At 41.5% G+C, this 26,655-nt stretch overlaps 2 protein-coding genes across 9 annotated transcripts in view; one reads left to right on the forward strand and one right to left on the reverse strand.

Annotated features, from left to right (window-relative positions):
- wdr3 (WD repeat domain 3) overlaps nt 1-10,974 on the reverse strand; it is a 54,105-nt gene extending 43,131 nt beyond the window's left edge. For 2 of the 8 annotated variants that reach the window (XM_080203757.1, XM_080203750.1), the window contains exons 1-6: nt 9,277-9,328; nt 7,898-8,106; nt 7,462-7,671; nt 7,019-7,137; nt 1,995-2,073; nt 764-859 (exon numbers count right to left, since the gene is read on the reverse strand). In XM_080203757.1, coding sequence (XP_080059883.1) covers nt 764-859; nt 1,995-2,073; nt 7,019-7,137; nt 7,462-7,671; nt 7,898-8,068 — 675 coding nt within the window. In that variant the 5' untranslated portion in view covers nt 8,069-8,106; nt 9,277-9,328. Of the gene's footprint in view, nt 1-763; nt 860-1,994; nt 2,074-7,018; nt 7,138-7,461; nt 7,672-7,897; nt 8,107-8,869; nt 8,889-9,276; nt 9,332-10,894 lie in introns of those variants that run through there. The other 6 variants (XM_080203751.1, XM_080203754.1, XM_080203753.1 and 3 more) reach the window with 6 other exon arrangements.
- A 67-nt stretch (nt 10,975-11,041) lies between these two features.
- The window catches only part of gdap2 (ganglioside induced differentiation associated protein 2), a 56,758-nt gene continuing 41,144 nt past the window's right edge, over nt 11,042-26,655 (forward strand). The window contains exons 1-3 of the mRNA XM_080203758.1: nt 11,042-11,456; nt 21,935-22,074; nt 26,098-26,251. Coding sequence (XP_080059884.1) covers nt 11,284-11,456; nt 21,935-22,074; nt 26,098-26,251 — 467 coding nt within the window. The 5' untranslated portion in view covers nt 11,042-11,283. The remainder of the gene's footprint in view (nt 11,457-21,934; nt 22,075-26,097; nt 26,252-26,655) is intronic.

Raw genomic sequence — 26,655 nt, forward strand, 5'->3', positions numbered from 1 at the left:
GAAATTTAGACATTGAAAAGTCAACACCACCAAGCTGGGAATGGCATGGCCCACCCTTTCCATAGTTCATAAATTGCCCTACCCCAGCCAACTGATTGCAGGATTCTTACCCTCAATTGCAGGTCCTTTCAAGTTGGGCCTTGCTCCACTTTTCTTCAGCAATCTCAAGGGACACTCATGTAAAGTTTAAAGTTTTTAATTTATTAGTGTCACAAGTAGGCTTACATTACCATTGCAATGAAGTTACTGTAAAAATCCCCTAGTCGCCACACACTGGCACCTGTTCGGGTACATTGAGGGAGAATTTAGCATGGCCAATGAACCTAACCAGCATGAGTTTTGAACTGTGGGAGGAAACCGGAGCACCCAGAGGAAACCCATGCAGATACAGAGAGAAGTAGACTTTGCTCAGACTCAAGCTGGGAATCGAACGTGGGTCCCTGGTGTTATGTACCACTGTACCACCAAACAATTCAGGAAACTCTCCTGCAGGTAAAGTAGGGTGAGCAAAAGTTCTGCACCATTAAAGAGACAAACAATTAGGTACGGGAATGGGAAAATTGTAGGTCCTTTCTGAAATAATAAACTGAGGTGAGCTGAATGTGATCCTCACACAAAGTTATCTAGTGAAATCTACTATCCAGAACATACAGTACAACATGCTATGATATTGTTCTGTAGCAAGTGTGTAATAAATCTATTACTAAACAGACCAACAGTTACAATTAATTTTTTGTCTTTGTGAATTGTATCAAGTTTTCACCTCATCCAGATAGTGGATGTCCCACACTCTTAGTTCACTGTCAGATGATCCAGTCATTATTCTCTTTTCATCTGTAAATAGCACAAAACCCCACACCTAGAGCAAATATAGAAAGCAAAAGAATAATATTTAAAGTTTATTTTTAGGAAGTGAAATTATTCTGTCCTGGCTCAATCTACCATATTGTATAGAACCAAATTTGATATTTGAGGAAATAATTTACAATGTTTACGGTCAGTTACAAAACAAACATAAGAACATAAGAACATAAGAAATAGGAGCAGGAGTAGGCCATCTGGCCCCTCGAGCCTGCCCCGCCATTCAATAAGATCATGGCTGATCTGTCGTGGCTCAGTTCCACTTTCCTGCCCTCTCCCCATAACCCTTAATCCCCTCTCTTATCAAAAACCCATCAACCCGCTTCTTAAAAATATCTAATATTTATTCAATGAAAGAAGTAATCTGAAATAATAACGGAAAATGCTGGAAACACTCAGCAGCCCAGACAGCAGAGAAGACGCGTTAACATTTCAAGTAAAGTGGTGCAGAGGACGAAGGAGAATGTCGGTGAAAAAGTGGAAAAACAGAGAGATTAAATGACAAGAACATTGATGGTGTAAACTGAAAAGGGATGATATTGGGACAAGTAAAGAAACAAAAGATGAATCCAGAAGAGATGTAAATGGGAAAAAAATAATTATTACCAACAACTGTCCTAAAATAAAAATGTGTTGGAAATGTGGCCTGACAATGTTGAATTCCGTGTTTGGAAAGCCATAACATGTCTAATCAAAAGGTGAGATGCTGTCTCTTATGACTCGTGAAGACAGTGTTGCAGGCTGGGGGCAGAGAGATCAGGCAAGAAACAACATCCGCATGATTTTGGTCTGTAAAAGCACAATTTGAATGTGCTGGAATTGGTACAACACAATCCCAATTCATTATCGTGCAAGAGATTAAAAAAAGGCAGCTGCTGATTTAAAACACTCTTACTTGATCAAAAGAATATAGGAACTACCTGTTTTCACTAGTTGAGGGGATGACACCAGCATGAATTACAATAATCCATGAGTCCACTGGAACAACCCAGTTTTGAAGGCAAATGTTATACTTGGACAGATTCAAAACCAGGCAGTATAATCTGTTTAGACATCTAAGTAATTGCCAAATCGATGACAGCAGTCTGAAGGCGCCAGAAACAAACAGAAACAATCAAAGCAATGTTGCTGACCTCACTGCGATGACCAACGAGAGTCTGGAAGCAATGCTGAGTATCCAAGTCCCACCACTTAATTAATGTGTCCTTGGAGCTAAAAGAAAACGGAGAGAAATACTGAGGAAAGCTGGAACTTAACCAACTAATAGTCATAAATAGAGATTAAATAAATCTGCAATCCATAGTTTGGGATAATTAATTAAAAATCCGGGTAATACTGCAGTCAGCTAGTCACTGTTGTGACTCAAATTGAGTCTTATTACCTCGCTGCACATTGTATTAGCACTGCAGTATCAAACTTTCCGAAGCTTCTTGCTTCCTTTGTCTTAATCTTTATAACACAACCAGGCAAAATTTAAAAAAAATGAATATTCCATTCAATCCAACTATCTTGCTCTTGTCATCTCAATCTCCCATTCAAGATCTGCTCACACATTCTTAATTCGACTCAAATTTTTCTCAAACGCTGGAAAATGCTTAGCACATCTGGCAGCATCTGTGTAGAGGGAAACACAGTGAATGCTTTGAGTTGAATATAACTCTTTCTGAAGTGTTAACTCTGCTTCTTTTTCCACAGATGCTGCCAGGCCACTGCTGAGTTTTTCCAGCACTTTGTTTCTATTTCAGATTTTGAACATCCACAGTTATTTACTTTTATCAAATGTTTTTCATCTTACCCACCATTTCCTGACCATTACTGATCGATATTGTTATTGCATGAAATGTTGTCACAGGATGGCATGGTGGCATAGTGGTTAGCGCTGCTGCCTCACAGTGCCAGGAGCCTGGTTTCAATTCCCAGCTTGGGTCATCGCCTGTGTGGAGTTTGCACATTCTCCCTGTGTCTGCATGGGTTTTCTCTGGTTGCTCTGGTTTCCTCCCACAGTCCAAAGATGTGTGGGTTAGGTGGATTGGCCATGCTAAATTGCCCCTTAGTGTCAGGGGGACTAGCTAGGCTAAATGTGTGGGGTTACGGGGAGGGGGCCAGGATAGGATCGTGGTTAGTGCAGACTTGGTGGGCCAAACAACCTCCTTCTGCGCTGTTGGATTCTATGATTCTACAATTTTACAGACGACCTCCAAACGGAGAAGCACAAATACACCAAAAGGAAATTAACATCTGCAAGAAGATTCTCCTGTTCCTTCAATCAATAAATTTAGTAAACTGTCACGAAATTGAAGCAGTATTTTGCTGAGTCAGTTGACCAATCTATGGAGCAAACTCTCTGAGGAGATGCTGAAAGATGTATTGATGCATTAATATGCAAATTAAATACATTTCTTTCAGAATAGTAGTATTTTGGGTTATAGTTACAAAATTGTAATTTGAGACACAACATTTGATAACTGTGGCATGCTTGGGGAGGAAAAAGTGACTTTGGAGCCGCAGTTCTCAAAGCTCTCTCTCCACCTCTAGAAATTTCACTGTGCTATTTCGGAACCTGTTGTGGACTAATCAATACAATATTGATTGACTGCAATGACTAGTCAACTCTGTTGACCAATGCATCATGCAATTAACAGGATGGTAGGAGGGAAAACTGGTGGACCACGATCTCTCTTTGTCACTGCACAGAGGTGTTTCCCATATGCGCTGCTGCTGCATAACTCCCACTACCGCTTGCTCGCCCATCACCCGGATGTACCTTGGCAGGCCTTTTTGCTGCCTGGTGGCAGCGGTCCCAAGTGGAGGTCCCTCTGAGATATTAAAGAATTAATGTCAATTATAGAGGGCAAGGTGAACTACTGGGCTTGCAAGAACGGCAGAGAAACAGCTCATGGGAGCAAACTGACAAAACAGGTTAACGACTGGCTCCACCTTGCTGAGCCCGGCTGGGGTGCAAGTCTAGCTGAATATGTGATAATGTTCTCTTTTGCGCTAACAAATGGCATATCCCAAAGACACTATGCTTATGTTCTGATGGGTGAAGGTTCTAAGTAGTAAATGCATATTTTAATAAGATGTTCTTTCTGATACAGCAATTCCTGTAACTACGCGTTTTTGATTGAATCAGATGATGTGTGTTTAAGTCTTGTTTGAAATCACATCTACCTAATAGGACTGTAAACTGTATAAAAGGGGTCAGCCTTGTTGCTTCGGCAGGGGGGCAGTTGTGTGTGTGGTGGCGGCAGCAGTGGCGCTATTGCAAACGGACTCCCAGCACTGAGTGGAAGTTACGTAGCAAAAGTTTGCCAGCTTGCATATGTAAGACAAATAAAGAACTTTTGAATTGGACAGCGGTTGGTGTTTGCCTTTGTATCAGGGACAAAGAGTCTCACGAAAAACGAAAAAAACAATTGGCGCTGCAGAGTAGAGTTCCAACATATACAGATGTCCTTCAAGGTGGACTAAATAAGCAATTGTCTGGGTGTCCGTAACGTGGGACGGACGAACCCAGAAGGTAAGATTAACCTTGGTCTCTCTTACTGAAATTATACTCAGTAGACCTCTCACCCCCTGAGGAACTGTATTGACGGAACCTGGAGATGACTTATGTCCTTTAACACTGACTAGTCCTTCACCGGGTGGTTTGAGTCCCCCGAGCGGCCTGGTGGTTCGCGACCCCAGGTGTATTTACCAAGACACCGGGCAGCTCGAGTCCCCTGGTTTATTTACCAACACACCGGGCGGTTTGAGTCCCCTGGTTTATTTACCAAGACACCAGGCGGTTCGAGTCCCCAGGTTGACTCTAGGGTTCGAGACCCTAGGTCGATAGCAACTGAGTTTTGAGTCCTGTAAAAAGTGGTGAACCTGCTCTTGGGCCTGGTAAAGCTTGCCGTAAACAGGTCCAGGCACCGGACGACTGAGGGCGTCGTCCAACCCGACTGTCTGCTCCTCTACCATGGCTATATTTGTGGCTGTATATCCCTGGAGGGGGAGCATGCAGTGCCCGTTAACATCTTCTGTGCCTGCTGTGCACCACAGGGATTGAGGTGTATTATTGACCCCTTTAATCACATTTTGATTTGATGTGTTAAATTTGCTTTCCACTTTGTCCTTTGTTTCGAGCAGCTCCCCTCCTTTCAGGGGCTGCCCCTTTTAATTTGTTGCCTTGTTAATTTGATATAGTTTATTTGGTTGGCCAAAAAGATCGATCTCTCTTTGTTTAGTGATTGCTGTGCTAAACCTTGAAGATTTGAATTTGCATTTTCACGCAACTCTAGAGTTTTACAATGCTAGGCAGCCAGTCAGCCGACTGTGCCACCTGCTCTCTCTGCAATTCACCTTACACCAATCCCCATCTTTTCCCCTTCCTTTTCAAAAACCATGCAATTTCCTTTTGAGTGTCTTGACTGAAACTGCGTCCACCACACTCTCTGGAAGTGCATTCTAGACCTTAGCTACTCGCTGCAGGAAAAGCTTTTCCTCATATTGCTTTGGCTCCTTTTGTCAATTACTTTAAATCTGTGCCCTCTCATTCTTATCATTTCACGAGTGGGAGAAATTTCTCTCTACCTACTCTGTCCAGACCACTCATGATTTTGAAAACCTCTCTTAAATGTCCTCTCAGCCTTCTCTTCTCCAACAAAACCAGTCCTAACTTCACAACTGAAGTTCCTTATTCCTGGACTCTTTTCTGTGAATCTATTTTGCACTCTAATGCCTTTAGATCACTCCTAAAGTGCTGCGCCTAGCAATACTCGAGCTGAGGCCGAACTTGTGACTTATACAAGTTCAGATTAATCTCCTTGTTCATGTATTCTATGCTCCTATTAATAAAAGCCTAAAATACTGTATGTTTTATTAACCATGCTCTCATCCTGTTACGTCACCTTCAATAACACATGTATATACATACATCCGGTCCCTCTGCTCCTGCAACTCCTCTAGAATTGTACCCTTTGTTTTATGTTGTCTTCTCATGTTCTTTCAGCCAAAATGAATCGCATCACATTCCTCTACATTGAACTTCATCTGCCATCTGTCTGTCCATCCCACCGACTTCTCCATGTCCTTTTGAGGTTCTACATTATCTTCCTCAGTTCAGAATTCTTCCAAATTTCGTATCATCTGCAAATTTTGAAATTGTATCCTGTGCACCAAGATCTAGCTCATCAACATATATCAGGGAGACAAACGTTCCTCCAGCATGAAAAATAATCATTACTCACTGTTTCCTGCTACTTAAACAATTTTGTATGCATATTGCTATTGTCCCTTTCATTCCATGCACTGTAACTTTGCTCACAAGTCTGTTGTGCAGCACTGTACCAAATGTCTTTTGGAAGTTCATGCATATCACATCAACAACACTGCCCTCTTCAATCCTTGATTACCTCTTCAAAAATCTTTTCCCTTAACAAACTCATGCTGGCTTGCTTTAATTAACATTTGTCTATATGATTATTAATTTTGTCCTGAATTATTGTATTGAGTAGCTTCCCCACAAAGTTAAGCTGTCTGGCCTGGTAGTTGCTGGGCTTATCTTTAAACCCTGTTTTGCATAAGGGTGTAATGTTTGCAAAACTCTAGCTCTTTGGTATGGCCCGTAAATCTAAATAAGACTAAAATATTGTGGTCCATGCCTCTTCAATTTCCACTCTAATTTTCCTTCGTATCCTTGGGTGCGTCTCGGCCAGTCCTGGGGCCTTAACTTTAAGTATCAACAGCTTATCTAAGAACTCTTCCTTAATTTAAATGCTTCTAGTGCATTAATAACCTCCTTTTTGGTCTCTAATTGAGCATATTCTTTGCCACCCTCTTGTTATTTATATGCCATTGAAATTTCTCAGGTTCCACTTCATCAATATTGTTACTATGGATGGCGTTCTCATGAACTTTCCTTGTTTTTGCATTTTCACTGTTTAAGATGTATTACACATCCTGATAATTCAAGGTCTCAAAATAATGAAATACCACATTTCACTCTGTCCTTTCTTCTTTCAATTCTCAGGGTTTTAAAATACAAGTTTGGTTCCATCAAGCACAACTTGGTTTCATTCTGCCTTCTCCTATTCTCTTTCCCAACTTGGTGGTACAATCACAATAGTTTCTCAATTTAAAAGATGAATTGATGTATCTTTCACTACTATATTACCTTGTAACCAGAAAATTTCTGCCTTTCAGAAATGCAGCGTGTGTGATGGCATCTTTGTGTCCTTTCAGTCTGTATAATCCACTCTCATTGATAATATCCCAAACGATGACTTCAGTGTCCTGTCGGATAAGAAATGTAGAGGTTTCCCTTCAATCGAGGCACTTTCAACGATGATCTGATTAACACAAACAACTTCTGGCACAGAAACTAGAGGTTAAGGAAATCAAGGTTTCAAGTTTAACCAACTGCATATTCATAAAAAATATTAAACGAAAGTCTCACAAAGTCATAGAAACAATTATTATCTTGAAGTGAGGGCAATCTTGGGAGTGGAGGAAGTAGAAAACCAGTCTTTGGAATAGCTGGCAGTGCAAAATCTGATTGTTGAGTGCAAAATCTCACCGTTCAACTCAAAAGTAAGATCTGAGGGGAGTATATCTTACCTTTGACCCTGAAACTAGTCGTGCTCCAAGGGTATCATAGTTGAGAATTGTCACTGCTGCTTTGTGCCCATTAAAGGTGACATTACTTTCCCCAGTCATTATGTTGAAGATACGGATTGAGCCATCTTCATATCCAACTGCCAAGTGATGTCCATCTGGAGCTGGGCACAAGTAGGTCACTTCATGTTTAGTGCCCTGAAGAATCAATATCTGGGGATACAAGATAGCAGGATGTTAAAACAAAACATATCTGCTCAATTATTCCTTGAAGAAATTTCTTGTAAATTTAAATTGACAAGAATTTGGATAAAACCCCAAAAAACATAATTTTCCTTGTAGCAGATAGTGGTTTGACAACATAAGAAACCACTCCATTTGATGACTTATGCACACAAAAGCATAAATAAATCCACCAGCTCACAAAATGTTAACTAACCTTTTCTCCTTTACGAATATCCCAAATGAACACATGCTCACAGGCAGCTACAGCCACATATCGACCTCTCTCTCCTCGCAGCTGTACAAAAGTAATATTTGCTTTCTGGCTTGCAATTACTCCAAAAACTGCACTCGCAACATAGCGTAGGTACTGCTTTGTCAGGCCCATGGCAAGGTGCTAACGCAGCACAGCAATATAAAGACCTGCTGAATTAAAAATAATCAACACATTAATCAAGCACATACTTTAAAGATTATTCATTAGTGTCACTAGTAGGCTTACATTAGCACTATAAAGAAGTTACTGTGAAAATCCCCTAGTTGCCACACTGAGAGGGAGAACTTAGCATGGCGAATGCATCTAACTATCTTTTGGACCTTTGGAGGAAACCGGAGCACCTGGAGAAAACCCAGCAGACACAGGGAGAAAGTGCAGACTCCGCACAGTGACCCAAGCTGGGAATCGAACCTGGGTCCCTGGCTGCGAGGTAGCAGTACTAATCGCTGTGCTGCCCTGTGTAATAGCCCAGTTTTTCCAGCAAACAGCGACAGAAAATTATGATAACTATAAAGTTGAGGGATAAAAATCTTGGGGACTAATGTAACCTTGGACTTTCAACTTTCTCTCAGCCACACAACGCATCTGATAGCTATGGAGTTTTCCAGTCAAATGTTACCTGCCACTTGCCAGCCCAAGCCTGGATAATAAAATCCATTGTAGGATAACTCCTTTCTAAGAGTAGCAGTGAATGCATCAGTGCACTTAAGTCATCAGGGAACAGGTCTATTTCTAATGATAGGAATGTCCGGAAAGTCTGTAATAAAAGCGAAGGTAATTGGATGGAGAATATATTGCATCAAGGGACTTTGTCAGGAGTCCCCAAGGCTGTGATGATCGACCTCAAACAACTCTGACCATTTACGTATGTGCCAAATACAACTCCAGCAACTAAAATCTGCACAAACAAACCCACACATGTTCTGAGGTTGGAATTGCTCATCCTTCCTGCGTCCACATGGTAATTCTTCAGTCAACAATATCTAAGCTCCAACTCTAAGGGGAGCTCTCTCACTCCCTCTCTCCCTCCCAATCACTCTCTCCCTCTCCCTCATTCCCTCTCCCTCATTCCCTTCCTCTCCCTCTCCCTCATTCCCTCCCTCTCCCTCTCCCTCATTCCCTCCCTCTCCCTCTCCCTCATTCCCTCCCTCTCCCTCTCCCTCATTCCCTCCCTCTCCCTCTCCCTCATTCCCTCCCTCTCCCTCATTCCCTCCCTCTCCCTCTCCCTCATTCCCTCACTCATTCTCTCCCTCATTCTCTTCCTCTCCCTTTCCCTCATTCTCTCCCTCATTCCTTCTCCCTCACTATCTCACACTCACTCCCTCAGTCGATCCTCCAGCTCCCGTCTCGACCTCGCCGTCGGTCTGCAGAGCTTCGCGGATACAGGCGGATCAGACTAGATGAGTGGATGTCAGAGTGAGCGAGCAGATGTATTGCTGACACTTCAACAACAAAACCACCCAAATACTTTCATCTTGTCCCAGACAAATATCACAACGGACCTGCAATAATTCACCAGGCCCAGGGATAACATTGCTTTTGTATTAGAAATCCTACTTATTTTTAATATTTCTTACTGGTATAATCAGGTCCGTATCTACTAAAGTAAGTTTATCTTTCAGTATATACTTGAGCATCACATCAAAACACTGTGGCATCACAGGGAAGGCTTCGAGCTGATTTGCTGGTGAGTACTGTCACTTTGTTTCTCTTTCTCCAATGTTTGGAAGTTAGTCTAAGGAGATTGGAGATGGCCGGAATGGGGTGGTCCAGACTGGGGAATGGAGAGAACTAGACGGGGGAGATGGGCTGGTACAGACACGAGAGGTGGATAAGGGTCCAAATAAGAGGGAGGCAGGGTTGTCATGGGTTGGGTCGGAGAGGGTGTCATTCAAGTCAGGGGTGTTGTCGTTCAGGCTGGTGGGGGAGGGGGCCATGTGTGGGGTGAGTTGGGGGTTGTCGTTGGGCCAAGGAGTCAGGGTGGTCAGGTCAGGGGAGTTTTAATGGCAAGGGGTAGTCGAGTTGGCGGAGTGTCATTTGGATTGGGGTTAGAAGTTGTCAGGTTACAGGGGTGGGATGTTTAGTTACAGATCGTGGGTGTGGGAGGTGTAATGTGTGGGATTTGGCCTGGTTGTTTAAAATAGATACACAGCAGTTAAAAGTGATTTTTTTCTGCTAACTCTTTCAGAATAACTGTGAGAGTAAAAATGGCAGGACCATCCAAAGTTAGCATTTTAAAGTTAATGGCACTGCTACCTCACAGCGCCAGGGATCCAAGTTCGATTCCATCCTTGGGTGACTGTATATGTGGAGTTTGCATGTTCTCCCTGTGTCTATGTGAATTTCCTCCGGGTACTCTGGTTTTTCCCCCACAGTCCAAAGATATGTAGGTTAGGTGGATTGGCAATGCTAAATTGCCCCTTAGTGTCTAAAGATGCGTAGCATGGATGGATTAGCCATGGTAAATGTTTGGAGTTACGGGGATAGGGCAGGAAGGGGGGCTTGATGGTGCAGACATGGGCCGGTTGGCCTCTTTCTACACTGTAGAAATTCAGTGGATTCTAAATCACTTTATTGGATGGTAAACCCTTGCATGGGAAACTCCAAGAGGGATTCCCCAGCATATCTTTGGGCTACCCCCAAATCCTACCCTGGGGAGCAAAAATGTTATCACCCAGTAGCATTCAATGTGATTCAGCGACTGGACAGCACTTGCAGGTTCAACCTGGGAATGTGATATCCCAACAACAACTAGGATGCTGGAAAAACTCAGCAGGTCTGGCAGAAACTATAAGGTGAGAAAGCAGAATTAATGTTTTGAGTCCTATTGTCTCTTCATTAGAACTAAAGAAAGGAAGAGTTTTTTTTTATACATTCAATTGTGGGACATTATTGGCTGGCCAGCATTTATTGCCTATAAAAATTAAGAAAACATACATACAGAGCTGGGCTTGCCTGGCCAATTCCACCACGGCCGAATGTATGTGTCTGAGCTGCAGTCTGATTGATGTGAAAGGAGCCTCTAATAGGGTCTGAGGGAGAGGTGGCCCCGCCCCCATTTGGACAGGAAGTGACGTGTAGATTGGCAGCTGTTCCCGGTGGTGGTTGGTGACGGGACTGGAGAGGGAGCGCGAGCGAGGAAGAGCCCGAGGCTCAGGGCCTGGCCGTCCGGTACTCGCCTGCAGAGAGCCCGAGGATTCGGGCCTGGCCTCCCGGTGTTGCCTGCAGTGAGCCCGGTCCCTCTCTCCCCCCCTGCCGGGGATCGGGGCCGGGCCAATTTGGAAGCCGTTGCGGGGGGGAGCCTCCCTCTCTCTCTTGCTGGAGACATGGATCCTCTGGGAGCCCGCTCTCCCATCGTAGACATTCAGACTTTACCCTGCTGGGCCCACAGTTCAGGGCAGGCGGAGACTAGCAGTAACAGCAGCGAGCTGCAGCCCGGTACTGCCATCTCGTCGCCGTTCCCCTACAGGAAAGACATCAACGACAAAGTCATTCTCTGGTACGTGCTTTACACCCGCGGAGCTGGAGAGACAGTTCAGCCGTGAAGGCATAGTCTGTGTGTGTGTGTGTGTGTGTGTTCCCAGTTCACTCCCATCAATTTGCAGGACTTGTAACGGGAATTCTCTCCTCTCCTGGAAGTGTTCACTCGCCATGCACTCATGCGAGTGGCCATTCCTTGTGCCAGCGGCATTGGTCCACAGAAAGCTGAACAGCTGATGTGAGTCATCATCCTGTCGTATACACAGGACGCCTAGATAACACTGGGGTGGGATCACCCTTTCTTCTCTCTGTTTCTACAATCTCTGGATGTTTGCACCTTCTGTGTCTTAATTAAGTTTGTAACCTTGCAACACGTTAAATCATGGATTCATTTGAATAAGGATTTCTTTGTAGTACTGTAAACAAACACAGTAATGCCCAGGAGTTCATTATAATTCTGCCTGACTGGCAATGCCGTACTGTTTTTCTTTCACTTGTATGTAATATATTAACATAATATTATATACATGTTATATGTATTATTTCACTCACTGTACTGTCATGCTCTTCTCTTCCCTCTAACATCCAGGTTCTGCATAACTGCTGATACAGATTTTTCAAATGAGAGCATAAACTGAACGTCAGTTGTCTTCTGTCATTCTTGTTGCAGATCATGAAGCAATAAGAGATGTTGCAATTTTAGCCACTTCTCGTTTTGTTATATCTTCCCCTTTCTCACTCTGTGTCCAATGCATCTATTCTCTCCTCCCCCACCATCTTGCAAATGTATGACCTAAAACCTCCTTATATAAGGAAAAAAGGGCAGTTATGGCCTGTTCAGTTTTGGTTAAATTGATGTTTTGGATTTGAGGTCAGCCAGATAACATAAATCCAAAACAACTGTTTATTGTCCCTGGACTATTACTTGAGCTGATATTATAATTGGCCTTTTCTCCTCAAGCATTGACCACCCCCCTTTTAAAACAACTGTTGCCACACTTTCCTAAGACAATTCTCACTTTGCCCTTGTGAACAGTTTTAAAACTTGGAAATATATTGCCGTTCCTTCACAGTTGCTGGGTCAAAATCCTGAAATTCTCTCCCTTGTAGCATTGTGGGTCAACCCACAGTACATGGACTGCAGCAATTAAGAAAGGTGGCTCAGCACCTTCTCAAGGGCAACTAGGAATGGGCAATAAATGCTGGCCAGCCAGCGGTGCCCATGTCCCATGAATGAATAGAAAGGATAAAGTATGATCTCAGTAATTTATTAAGAAATTAATCTTGAGAATTTCCGATGTCCACTTATCCCTTGTTAGAGGTCAGTTTTTGAATGTTATCTGAATGATTTAGACTTTGTTGAACTTCACTACTTTCAGAAAATAAGAACATAAGAACATAAGAAATAGGAGCAGGAGTAGGCCATCTGGCCTTTCGAGCCTGCCCCACCATTCAATAAGATCATGGCTGATCTGTCGTGGCTCAGTTCCACTTTCCGGCCCTCTCCCCATAACCCTTAATCCCCTCTCTTAGTACCTGCAGTCTGTGAGTGAGTTAACAGGGTCAGAATGTTTATATGTCAGTATAACTACAGTCAGGGACTGAGTTCACAAGGTCACAGAGTAACTAATTCTTGGTGAGAGTTCACAGGTTAAGACTATGTGCAGTGTAACTACAGTCTGGGGGTGAGTTCACAGCATCAGTCTGTGTGCAATATAATCACAATCTTGGTGTGATTCACAAGGTCAGACTATGTACTGTAACTAGAGTGGAGCAGGTGAGTGAAATCTTCCCCCTTTTCCTCTATGAGATGACAGATGCACAGAGCTACTGTCTAAAAAGGCCTAGCATGTTACTTAGTTCAAAGGCAATTACAGATGGACCAAGCATACATGGGAACCACCATCACTGGCAAGTTCCTCTCCAAGCCACTCACCATCCTGATTTGGAAATATATCCCTGTTCCCTTGCAGTTCCTGGATCAAAATCCTGAATTCCCTCCCTGATGGCATTGTGTGTCAATTCACAGAACATTGATTGTAGCGATTCAAGATGCAGCTCACCATCATCTTCTCAAGGGCAACCAGGGATGGGCATAAATGCTGGCCTGCCCACCAGCAACGCTGGTCCCACAAATGAATAAAAACATTCTGGCCTTATGGGCATCAACACATTTCATAACGGAATCTTTCTTTAAATTGTATATTAAAGAACTCTGAGCATTAAAATATTTTATTTCCTGCACAAAAATAAATTGCTTTATCTGACATTTAAATTTACTACATTTATGCAGGCCTATCATTGCAGAGCATAGAAAACTTTTTGTTTTGTTTGTACAGGTAAGACTCTATAAACCCACCATTAAAAATGTACTTCCTACCACTGCAACATAACAGCACCCATGTCACAACAGCTTCCAGGAACTACAATGGAACACATACCCCCAGAAAACCCTTCACACACCCAGACTTTCTTTGAATCCAGTTCCCATCAGCTCACTGCCATTTAACTGTGTTCACCAGGACACCAGCATGAAACTGCGGCTCAATCAAATCTGTGTTTATATAGTCTAAGGCTTTGTTATTTCTAATCTCAAATAGTCAAATACAGTCTTGGACAGACTCCCATCTTGTCCCTCCACATATTCCATGTCATTTAAATTTTTGCTGCATTTTCCTATCTCACACCAAATTACAATGGGCGGTCGGACTTATAGTGGCCCTGTGTTGACCAACGTTGATTTTGGTGGCATGGTTGCACAGTGGTTGGCACTGCTACCTTACAGCTTAGGGACCTGGGTTCAATTCCAGCCTTGGGTGACTGTCTGTATGGAATTTACATGTTCTTCTTATGTCTGTGTGGGTTTCCTCCAGGAACTTCGTTTTCCTCTCAGTTTAAAGATGTGCAGGATATGGGGACTGACTATGCTAAATTGCTCCTTAGTCTTCAAGGAGGTGCAGTTTTGATGGTTTTGTCATTGTAAACGTGTGGGGTTATGGGGGGAAAAAAAAATCGGGCTGGGGAGAGGGTCCGGGTGAGGTGCTTTGTCAGAGTCGGTGCAGACAAGAATGGGCCGAATGATGACTTCAGCACCGTAGGGATTCTATGATGATATTAAAATTCTTACCCTTGTATTTAAACTCCACCCATGGCCTCATCCCTCCTGATGTTTGTAATCTCTTGTTCCACAGCCCTCCCAAATACCGATGCTTCTCTAATTTTGAGCTTGGTACCTCTCCAGTTTTAAATGCTAGGATCCTGTATTACCTGTCGCTGACCACTTTAATGCCATCTCCCTGATCTTGGCTCTCTACATCACTCAACTGTTTCAATACAGTCATCAGAAGAAGTGTCTCATTATCACATTGCTGTTGTGGGAGTTTGCTGTGTGCAAATTGGTTGCCATATTTCTTACACTATAACTCTTCAAAGGTACTTCATTTGCTGTCAATGCTTTAAGATATCTGGTGATTGCAAAAGGTACTGTATAAAGAAATGTAAGCTTTTCCCCTTAAATATTTGCATATTTAAACCCTTCAAGGTTAAAAGCACCTTTTTATTAAGCCAGCTGCAGTAAAAATAAAATCAACAAACTCTTGTTAATTTCCCTATATGGTCTCTATAATGTTAGTAAATTCTCTACACAAGGCTAAATTACACCAAGTAAGGTTGGACTTTCATAATAAAGCATGCTGCTATAATGATGCATCAGCTGAATCTGGATCCATGTGTTTATTCTGAAAAGCATTGGATGCAAAATCATTGGTCTTAACAAATCTGGTAATGCTTTTTGGCACGGTTACGAGCACGTAAGGTCCATGTGTTGAGAGTAGATGGTGTTACTTCTGTATAAAAGCAGTGTTGAATTGAAAAGATTTTAGATAAAGATTTATGCAGACTTTTCATCGTTAAATTGAGATTTTCTGCTAACCCTTATTCCTGAGAGTTGCACTGACAATTTGCATACATTCCGAGATTCCTTGCTCCATCCTGGATGTATTAATATTCTTTATTCAGTTTGTTATCGCAGAATGGCATCTGCTGCTCTTTACCCAATTTGCTAGTTTATCTGTGGTCGTCTGTAGTCTTTCAGTTTGTCGCAATTTCCCACCCCAACTGCATCCAAATTTGGGGTGATTTGCAAATATTGTTTTCTATTAAAATATCCAAATGATTTACATATGTATTAGTTAACAACTAAGGCGGAGTGTAAACTCTTGAGATACCATTCCGCAAATTTCCTATTCTGGGAAAGTTCCCTTATTTCCTTTTTTGCTGCCTTTAACTTGGAAATCATTCCAGGGTGTTATAGTATGTTTGTGTAGAATCCATTGTGATCAGCAAAACTTTCCTAGCTAGGCATTTGAGTCCATTCAAGATTCAACTCATAAACTGATTTATTTATCAAAATCTGTCTGAATTAAACATTGCAGTAAAATAAAATTCTAGCAGCATGTTTTATAAATGGAACCCTCAGTTATTTCTGATTATTCCTGTTATTTTTAAATGAGTTCATGCAAGGTTACTTGTTCATGCTCAGTAGTTAAATAAATAACCATTTTTCACCCGGACCACCCAGGAATTTGGCACTGAATGAAAATGGAAAAGTGTACTGTTTTACTGTCATTGGGGTGGGAAAGCTTAGTACCTGAGGACACTCTGCCACTGTCTCTGTCTCCTTTGATATCCTCCCTTCCTGAGTTGATAGACCTGCCTGGGCCCCATTACCTGGTATTTCATCTCTAAACCTTTCCATATTCCATCCTCTTTTAAACCTCTTTAAAATTGACTGATTTCTCTCCACATTTGATCACTTCTCCAAACATCTTATTTCTACTGGAGCCCATTGCTTTATGTGTCTATGAAGTGCCTTGGGAAGCTTTTCTATATGAAAGGCATTATGTATATTTTAATGTATATTTTTTAAAAATCATGTTTGAGTTAAATTCTGAATATGTTTAATTGTATTGCTAAGAAAGTTTTCCAATCCTCTGGTTACAGGTGTTGGAAACAAATTTTTAAACTGTATAAATCATCATTTAAGGAGGGATAGATTAATGAAGGGCATTCTGCATGAATTTGATAAGGAAGGTTGTGTCTGACCAAAATGATTGAATATTTTGAGGAGATGACAAAGTAAGCTGATGAGTGGTACATTTAATGCAATCTACATTGATTTTAGCAAGACATTTTACAAGATTTCACTTGGATCCCACAAGCTTTTAATTTATTGATCTGTCTGCCAGAAGAAAATGCCAAATTAGATCTAAAATTAGTTCAGTGGAAGGAAGCAAGTGATTATGGTTGGATGTTTTTATGGCTGGGAAGTTGTTTCAAGTGGGGTTCCCTAAGGCTCAGTATTAGGTCTCTTACTGATCCTGGTATATTTCACTGATTTAAATGTCAATGTATGATGCATAATTACAAAGTTTGCAGATAATACAAAAATTGGCTGTTTGGTTAACTGAGGAAGAAAGGTGTAGACTGAGGGAAGATATCAGTATGTTGGGCAGAAATGTGAAAAATGGAATTCAGTGTGGCAAAACGAAAGGTGTACAAGGCAAGGCAATACACGATAAATGGTAGGATTCTGAGATGTCTGGAAGTACAGAGGAACTATGGGTTTAGTTGTTCCCAGATCCCTGAAAGTAGCAGGACAGCTAGATAAGGTGGTCAAGATGACATAATGGACTCTTCCCTTTGGCTGAGGCCTAGAGCAGTCAGATTGAGTTCTGTGAACAGTTCTGGTCAACATGTGACACGTCTTTTCTGTTATACTCGAAGGGGCATGGAAGAGATGTTCAAAGTTTTTTTTTGTTTTTATTCTCTGGCTAGACCAGTATTTATTGCCTCCCTAATTGTGCTGGGGGAGGTGAAAGTGAGCTGCTTTCTTGAATCACTGCAGTCCCTCTCGTGTAGGTAGACTGAGTGCTATTAGGAAGGGAGTTTTTGAACCAGCAACAGTAAAGGAGTGGTGATATAGTTCCAAGTTAGGATGATGTGTGACTTGGAGGGGAGCTTGCAGATGATGTCCCCATTCATCTGCTGCAATTCTTCTCTCCTAGATGGCAGAAATCATGGGTTTGTAAAGTATTGCCTAAGGAGCCTTGCTGAGTTCCAGCAGTACATCTTATAGGTGGTGCACATTTCTGCTACTCTGCATTGGTGATGGAGGAAGTAAATACTTGGGGTGGTTGATGTGGTGCCAGTCAAGTGGACTGAACTGTCCTGGATTTCTGTTATCATGATGTCCATAACCAGGCAGAATAGATTCAAAGTGATGAAAGAATTAATGGGGAGTTGAAAACTCTCCTCACCCAGAAGGTGGTGGGGTCTGGAACGAGGCAGAAACCCTCATCATATTTAAAAATACTTGGTGCAGTTAAGGTGTTGTAAGCCCTCAGTTATGGACCAAAAATTGGAAGATTAAGTTAAACCTGATGGCCTTTTTTTTGGACAGCGCAAGCAAGGTAGACTGAATGATCTCATCATAAATATTTCCTATGTTTTTATGTGAGTTTAAGCTCGTTGTTAATTCTCAGATGTAATTTATTTTTCCCCCCCTAATTTTGGAATAAACTTTCCCTCTCCCTCAAATGTTTATAAAATACACTCTGATGAATTTAATGCATTAGAAAGGTCTGTGGGATGCTTCATAAAGGGAAAGAGAAATCAAATTCCAACCTTTATGCCAGTAGGGTGGGGGCAGTGGAAAACATGATTGAATAATTTGCTTTTCAGCAGCCTTTTAAAGAATATGAGTTAAGGTCTGAGAGAGAAATGGACAGGCAGTCATGTTTTCTTAAAAAAAGCTAAGGGCAACAGCTGAAAACCCTGGTATGGTAAATTGGAGTTGATGGAAGGAAAATGCACAGAATTTTTGAGTCCAAACACTGAACAATAGGGGTCATACAATTAACGAAGATTGCAGCTGTGTGGTGGATCTGGTCTTTTGAATGAAGATTTTGAATTTGACACTAAGGAGTTAATCTAATCTGGCAAGAATGGGGTAATGCTGGTCAAAATTCAGGACAGGATGCACACAGTTTAATCAATATTTACAGCATCTGAATGGAATAATACGATTGAACATTAGCTGATATTTACCAGGATGTTGCCTGGTATGGAAGGACTGGGGTATGAGGAAAGATTGAAGAAATTGGGGCTCTTTTCCCTTGAAAGATGCCGACTGAAGGGGGATCTAATTGAGGTATATAAGATTATGAAGGGTATAGATAGAGTAAACAGAGGTAAGCTATTTCCTATGATAGAGACACGTAGGACAAGGGGCCATGGACTTAAGGTGAGGGGGGAGAGGTACAACACAGATATTAGAGGGAGGTTTTTCACACAGAGGGTAGTGGGGGTATGGAATGCTCTGCCAAGTAAGGTGGTGGAGGCAAACACGCTAGAGTCATTTAAGAGTAACTTAGACAGGCACATGACTGGGTTGGAGATGGGTGGATATAGGAGATTGTTTTAAATAAGGGTCATTAGCATTGGGGTGTCCCTGGTAATGTAAATGGGTATGGTATGATAATAATGTTTTTCTCTTTTCATTCGCAGGTTTTAAGTCGGTCCACCTCGTGTCCAACGAGGGGCATACATGCGATGGGTCGTACTGGGGCTGCTCTTGGTTGTTCAGGATTGGCCTAGTGCTTCATGTCGTTAGTGTGTGCCTAAACTGGACAAGATACTGGGCAAGACGACAGCTCAGTGACTATCGCTGATTGCTGTGCAGACACATGGATTTGGGCCGGTGTCTGTGGGAGTTTGCGCATTCTCCCCGTGCTTGCGTGGGTTTTCTCCGGGTGCTCCGGTTTCCTCCCACACCCCAAAGATGTGCTGTTAGGCTGATTGGCAGGAATAAATTGTCCCTAAATCAGTTTCCCTCAATCTGGATGGCCATAAAACATTAGACAGGGGTCGTGGGGGGAGAGGGGGACTGGTAGTGTTGAGATGACGGCGCGGGCTCGTTGGGCCGAAGGGCCTGTTTCCCGGGCTGATTTTGTTCTTTGTTATAAGTAATAAAATTAAATATATGCTATCAGTATTCTAATTGCTAGGATACTTTAGGTGCTATCTGTATGAATAATTTAAAATCTTCAATCAAGAACAAGATCCACCACACAGCTACAATTTTCTCCAATCGTATGCCCCCTGTATAAGTGAAACTATTTGGAGGGAATAAATTCACGTACTGTTTAATTGTCTTAAAATAACTTGGCTTATTAGTCTGGAAAAGAACTAGAGAATACTTCAGTGGAACTAAAAGTAGTTGGTTTGATCTTGTATTTTCAAATGCTGCTTGTCTTTCATGGGGAGATTGCAGTGTTTTGTATTCCAGTTTAAATTTAGCTAATTTAAGTAAATTATTATGGTCTGGTAGTAGTTTTTTACTATTCAAAATCTGTTGTGGATGTGTACTGATCAGAAAAAAGTGGATTCTGTAGGATACCATTCTGAAAATTAAATCATGATGCTACAGGTCTTTACAATAATACAGTTTCGTTAATCTGGAATGTAATGGAAGCTCTGTTATTCCTAATTTTTGAGTTTCTTTTTGGCTTCAGGTTTTAATCAACACTTCATAAAATCATGTACAACATCAATTCTCAACATCAAGAAACTTTGAGCTGAAATTTCATTTTTTAGAAGATAATCTTACAAATAATTTCAAACCACAGTTGATGTTTTGAAAGTCAGAGTTTGAATGAATTAAATGAAGTCTACAAGAGAACAGCAGCCTATTATTTTCACTTGCTGTGCTTCCAACTCAGTGCTCCTGTCAGCTCAACACTGGAAAAACTGAAGTTATCTTTATTGGCCTTTATAAACAAACTCTGTTTCCTTGTCGGTGCTTTTACATTTCCACCCCTGCCCTAGCCCCCTCCAAACAACAAACCACATGGCATCTTGGCATCCTGTTCAAATCCAATAGCCCTGTCCCTCGTCCCCCTCATAAAGACAGCTTTGTGCGACCTGTGTTTCTGCCTCCTTCCTACAGTCCCAGATTTCATTTGTAAGTTGTAGATCTTCTTCTATAAATTCCTCCATAAATACTTCACTCTCATTCTCACCCTCCTATAATAGCTCTGGAGTTACTTAACCTATCTTTTATCCCTCCTCTTCACCTCCAGGTTTGCACAATGAAAACTTAGGATCTGGTTTGACATGTTCACTGCTGACAAGTAGCTCTACCTATCCCCCCTCCACCTATCCTGACCTTTCCATTGCTCCTGTGATGTCATTTAGTACTGGATAAGTTGTAATTTTCATTAGTTAAACATTCAGAAGGCCACAGCCTTCACCTTTGGCCCTGAGGTGTACTTTGTAGCCCCTCCTTTGGCTCCATTCCCCTCCTCAACCACTTCCAAGGTTGAACTAGACTATTCACAAGCTTTATACTCAACTTGACTAGAACTGAAATTCCAAAGCCATATGCTGTCACCACAAAGACTAGGTACTTCCATTTCTGTAGCCTAGCCTGTCTTTGTCACTGCTTCAGCTGATCTACTGAAACCCTTAGCCATGCCTTTGTATCCTTCATTTTGACTACTCGAGTGCTCTCCAGGCCCCCCTTCCATACTCGGTTTTCATAAATTTCAACTCGTCCAAAACCCTGTGCAACGTCTTGTCCAAGTCCCTGTTTGCAAACTTAAATTAGCTTCTGGTTCCCCATATGCCTCATATAAACTTTGCAACCTCATGGTTAAATCTGTTGTGACCTTGCTCCTCCCTATCTGTAACCTTCTCCAAACCTACAACGTTCTGAGACTTCAGAGTTCCTCCAACATTTGTAATCCATCCATTCTCCTTTTCACCATCTTTAGTACCTTTAACTGTCTAGGCCATTTCTGGAATTCATTTTTCTAAATTTATCTTCCTCCTGTACTCCAAAAGCCTCCTTAAAACCTATCTCTGACCAAGCTTTGAGTTACCTGTCATTATACCTGTTCGTTGGCTGGTGTCAAGATTACACATTTTGTTGTCAGATTACACATTTGTCCATCTTTTCTATGCTAAAAATGCCAACCCCTTCAGTCATCTGTATACCAGATGTCCCAGGCATGTTCTGCCATTGTTACTTTGGATGTCTAGTCTTCCACCACCTTTATTTGCACCATGCTGTCGGTGAACCTTCAGTTGCCTGGGTCCTATTCCAGATTTGTATCTTTGAACTCTTATACTACCCTCCCTCAAAGGCTTTCTCAATAATAATCTCCAAGCAAGCTTTTGGTCACACTCTTAATCTCTCCTTTCCTGGTTCAGCAACTGTTGTCTTTATGTCTTGAGATTTACTTTATATTTTTTAATAGTTTGCAGTCTTGTGCTGTGTTGGGACATTTTGATTTTCTCATCAAGGGACAGGTGTCAGTGTAAATTTGTCACAGTTTAGACATGCTGATTTTCCTCATATACATACATTTGAATGCACTATATCATATCTTGTGATAAGAATAGTGTCCAATTGTTAATACTGTGTGGTTCTTTTAGGAAGGGGGATGTGGTCTTGCTAAGCTGCACAGCCATTGTGAATACGAGTAATGAAACACTCTCTGACAAGAATGCTATTAGTGAAAGTATCTACTTGCATGCAGGACCAGAACTCAGAGATGAATTACAGAAACTGAAAGGTAAGATCCATAAAATATCCTCCAAATCCAAAGTATGTCAAGCAAGAAAACCAGGTGCAGCTGCAAAGGGGTTAATAGAACCCAGAATTAATCCTGAACCAGTGTACTTTGATTTCATTTCCCAAAAAATATATCTCTTTTTTCCAGGTTAGTGTTCTGAATGTAATTGTTGCTTAGAAAGCTACTTTTTAATTTCATTTTTCTAATTAATGAGCCTAAAACTGTGAGTGAGTACATTATTGAGCTTTGAAAACTTATTAGATTTTCCATTACAGAATCATGATTTGTACGGCTGCAGAAAGCTATTTAATCTACTTTGGCCCATCCATTCAATGAAAATCTTACCACAACCTGTATTTTGTATGTCAAGTGCCAATGTTTTTGCCTCCAGTATCCTGATCTTATGCTGATTCCATTCCAAATGTTCATCAATCATTGCAACAGAAGAGTTACCTGGTATCAGTCCTAAATTTGCCTTTCATCAGATTGAGCCTATACATGTTGAATTCTCCCTTGTCATTCAGTCGAGTTTATTTTGCAGTGTTCTAGATTTACATCTTCTATACAGTTTATTATCTTGTATACCTTTAATGCCCCATCCCAATTTCTTCAATGTGAAAGCCCAAGTTTCTCCAAACTCCCTCACACATCAAATCTTTCCTTCATAGCTCCATTCTCTAACATTAAGGATCAGCTTCAGGATTCTTCTTCAGTAGCTTAAGTTGGAATGTTTCTCTTCAGTCTCCATGGTCAAAACTAGGCACAGTACTCTTGATGTAACCTGACCAGTTTCTACATTAGCATGCCTCCTCTACTATATTTGATCAATTTTGTGTAAAATGGCTGCATAAGCAGATCAGGCTGAATCAACAAATTGTGTTTGTTGCTTTTAACTTTTTGCCTTTATTTCCCTCTCGCTTCGAAATTATTGTGAACTGAAATGTAAGCAAAAAATTGTACATATTTCAAATGCTACTTGTGTTTACTGGTACACATATTTTAGACACGTCAGGGGTATGCTTTCTAGAATTTGAACTTGCGCATTAAAAATGCATTCTGTTCAATTTTACTAAACCCTTTTTTTAATTTCAGTTGATGGAAGATCAACCCAGTGTTAATCTTTTTATATTCGGATCAGCCTGACCATTTAGTTTTCTAAAGTCTAGCTCAATAATTACACTCTCTTCCTCTGCCCAAATCTTATTTAACTTGCCAGCCTGCTGCTCTAACATAAAGATCTTGCTTTATTCTAGGATTGGACTATGCTGAAGAGAATGTATGCTGCATCACTTGACTAGGAATTAGAACTTGCAGCATGTGGTGGGTTCTAAACTGAAGCAGCAAAATCATACAAGCAGCAGTTGGTTCCAGCAACACGCATGGCAACCTAGAATAGTTGTAAAGTTAACCAACAGTTTTAGCAAAATCCCCCAAAACCTCACAAACATTGCCAATGCAAATTTAGCCTGAAATGCAAGAAATCTCTTATACTGAGTCAGAGGGTGGAATAAAGCATGATCTTCAAGTCAGGCTGCAGGAATGAATCGGAGATTAAATTAGATTGTGAATTGGAGAGAAGGAGCAATTCATTGTTGAGATCAGCTTTAAAGAACCAATGGTCAGGTTGATCTGAATATGGGTAAACCCAATCTTTCCTTTAAGAATTGATTCAACTTGTGAAAGGCATAATGATATGAGCACCATCGAAGGTAGTGTGTCACTTATATATTCTGTTCTGCTTCCTTTATTTTCTGCTGCCTGTATCCACTACCTGACCTAATCCTGTTGCCTCAATGACTAAGACTTTTCACACAATGAGTTAGATCTCTGATCTGACTGAATTCTTGCTTCCTGTGGCTGCTGTTTCTGCTGTGTTCAGCTCACCCTTCAGACTGGCTACATCACTTTAACTTCATTAGATTAGACTGACTGACTCAAAGCTGCTCCTGCTTATAATCCTACAAATGTCCTTCGACCAGCTCTCAATCTGCACTGATCCTTGGATTTACCCTTCACTTCCTCCAGCAGCTCCTTGGAAATTGGTTTGTGTATCTCCAGGCTCTGTGCATTCTGTTTATAGTCAACTTCACTCTATCACATACCTAGTGATAATTTTGGACTGTTGCACACCATCTCCTTCCTACCTCTTTATGACTGTGGCTTAGGTAGTTGCAGCAATGCCTTCGTTGTGGGGGATGCTGGTGTAGAGTGCCGAGACATCCATTGTGACGAGGAGTAAGAAGTCTCACAACAGGTTAAAGTCCAACAGGTTTATTTGGTAGTACAAGCTACTAGCTTTCAGAGTGCTGCACTTTATCAGGTGAGTGGGATTCCAGTTCACAAACAGGACATATAAAGACACAAACTCAATTTACATATGTGTCGATATGCACAATCTTCTTGGAGATCCTCTCCACTTGGAGTCAGCAGTTTGTGGTGTTGATGGTAACCGTGATGTGAAGATGCTGGTGTTGGACTTGGGTACAGAGTACTGAGGCAGTTGCAGCAATATCATTGTCGTGGGGGATGCTGGGGTAGAGTGCTGAAACATCCATTGTGATGAGTAAGAAGTCTCACAACACCAGGTTAAAATCCAACAGGTTTATTTGGTAGCACAAGCTTTCATGACCTATGCCAAGCTGCATAACCTGGATTCCCTTCACATGTACTTTAGCTGCTGTTCTTGAACTGTGCTCTTTATATTTTCTAATGCTTAGCCTCTCTTTGGGCCTCTTCCTGTAACCTAACTATACTGCCCATCATTTCTCTGCTCTTGGGTGTTGTATTTCTCCTGCCCTCCCGTCCCAGCTTTCCTTTCCTATTCTTTGTGCCCTTATTCCAGGAATTAATTCTTCTTGAATAAAGTCATGACTGTATCTCAATTTAATGAGATATCTACCTCTTTAAAAGCATTACTTACTTTCTAGTTACCCTTCCACTTGCAGCTAACGTTCTTCCCTTCTCACTCAGCCTACCTTCCATTGTGCCCATAGCTCTGATCAGTTAATAGCACTGCCTTTTCTCTTTTTTTTTCCAAAATGCTTATTCATGTGCAAGTTAAGTCCTTGCAATCCTTAATTTTATCGTGGATTATTTACATTTTGGGTTTGCCTATCACTGAAGCCTCCCCCTTTGTGTGTCTCTTTTACCATCAGCCTACCCAAATTGCTGTGGGGGTAATGTGATCCTCATTCAGTCACAATTTGAATTTTCATCTTCTGACACCTCTCCTTTTCAAGCATATCACTTTCTCTAGCCCTGACACACATCCTTTCAAATCCTAATTTTCTGTTGTCCTCCTCTCAAAACCCCAATTTGAGTACTTCTGAGAAATCTTTCTTTCTTCCCTCAGCCTGTTTGCTGATTGGCCGTGCTTCTCTATTGATGTTAGTTTGTTTATTTATCAGCGTCACAAGTAGGCTTGCATTTACACTGCAATGAAGTTACTGTGAAAATCCTAGTCGCCATCCTCCAGCACCTGTTTGAGGGAGAATTTAGCGTGGCCAGTGCACTTAACCAGCATGTCTTTCGAATTTGTGGGAGAAAACCCATGCAGACATGGGAAGAACGTGCAGACTCTACACAGTGACCCAAGCCAGGAATCAAACCCAGGTCCCTGGCGCTGTGAGGCAGTGTTAACCACTGAGACACAATCAGTTGGCATCCATGCTTTCCTCTGAATTCACTGAAAAACATTCCTCTAGATAAATACTCCTGCCACTTTTCATCCTGTGATCTTTCCTTGGATCCCTCCTGTTATGGTCTTGATCACTATAGGGCTGTCTCCAAGCAGTAGCTTGAATTCCTCATAGTCCACATCTCATCTATCAGAATTCTTTTGCGTCTGCTTGTGGTCTTAAACCCGCAACACTCAGTCACCTATAGCTGAGAATATACATCAGCACCCGTGTCATCTAATGCATGAGAGTTTGTTAAAAATCCAGTTTGCTGACACCTGACCGTTTCATGCAGCACTCACTATAACTCTTTGGTTTCTGTAACCAGAAAAACTTTTATTTTAAGGTTGCCGCACAGGAGAGGCAAAGATGACCAAAGGCTTTAACTTGGCTGCAAGGTTTATTATCCACACAGTAGGACCACGATACAATGCTAAGTACAGAACAGCTGCAGAGAGCTCCTTGTATAGCTGCTACAGGAGTGTACTTCTATTAGCCAGGTAAAAAATATTACATGATACTTTAATAGCTACCGATGCAGAGAAAAATGGAACTTAATCTCACAGTTGTCATTTAAGATTTTAGTTTAAATTCCTTTTATTAGAATGCAGCATGTGCATGTAGGCTAAATTATCATCTTTTCTGGAAACCCACCCTGATCTAAAGGATTACTTCATTTCATTGGAAACCTTTTCTGAAATAAATAGCCAAATAAATCCAGATAAAGCTTCCAGAGCAGCGTTTTGAGCTTTCATTATTTTGATCCTAATCTCAAAAGTATTTTCTCTCGATTCCGAAATTCAGTAGATGCTACAAGTTTCACGTGCTGTCCTAATGATGATGTCAGCTGATACTCTATCTTGTTTCTTTCCTTCTATCTCAAGTTTTTTATCTGATCCAGGAA

Source organism: Carcharhinus amblyrhynchos, chromosome 15 (genome assembly GCF_965287045.1).
Source record: "Carcharhinus amblyrhynchos chromosome 15, sCarAmb.v2.hapA, whole genome shotgun sequence".
Lineage (NCBI taxonomy): Eukaryota > Metazoa > Chordata > Chondrichthyes > Carcharhiniformes > Carcharhinidae > Carcharhinus > Carcharhinus amblyrhynchos.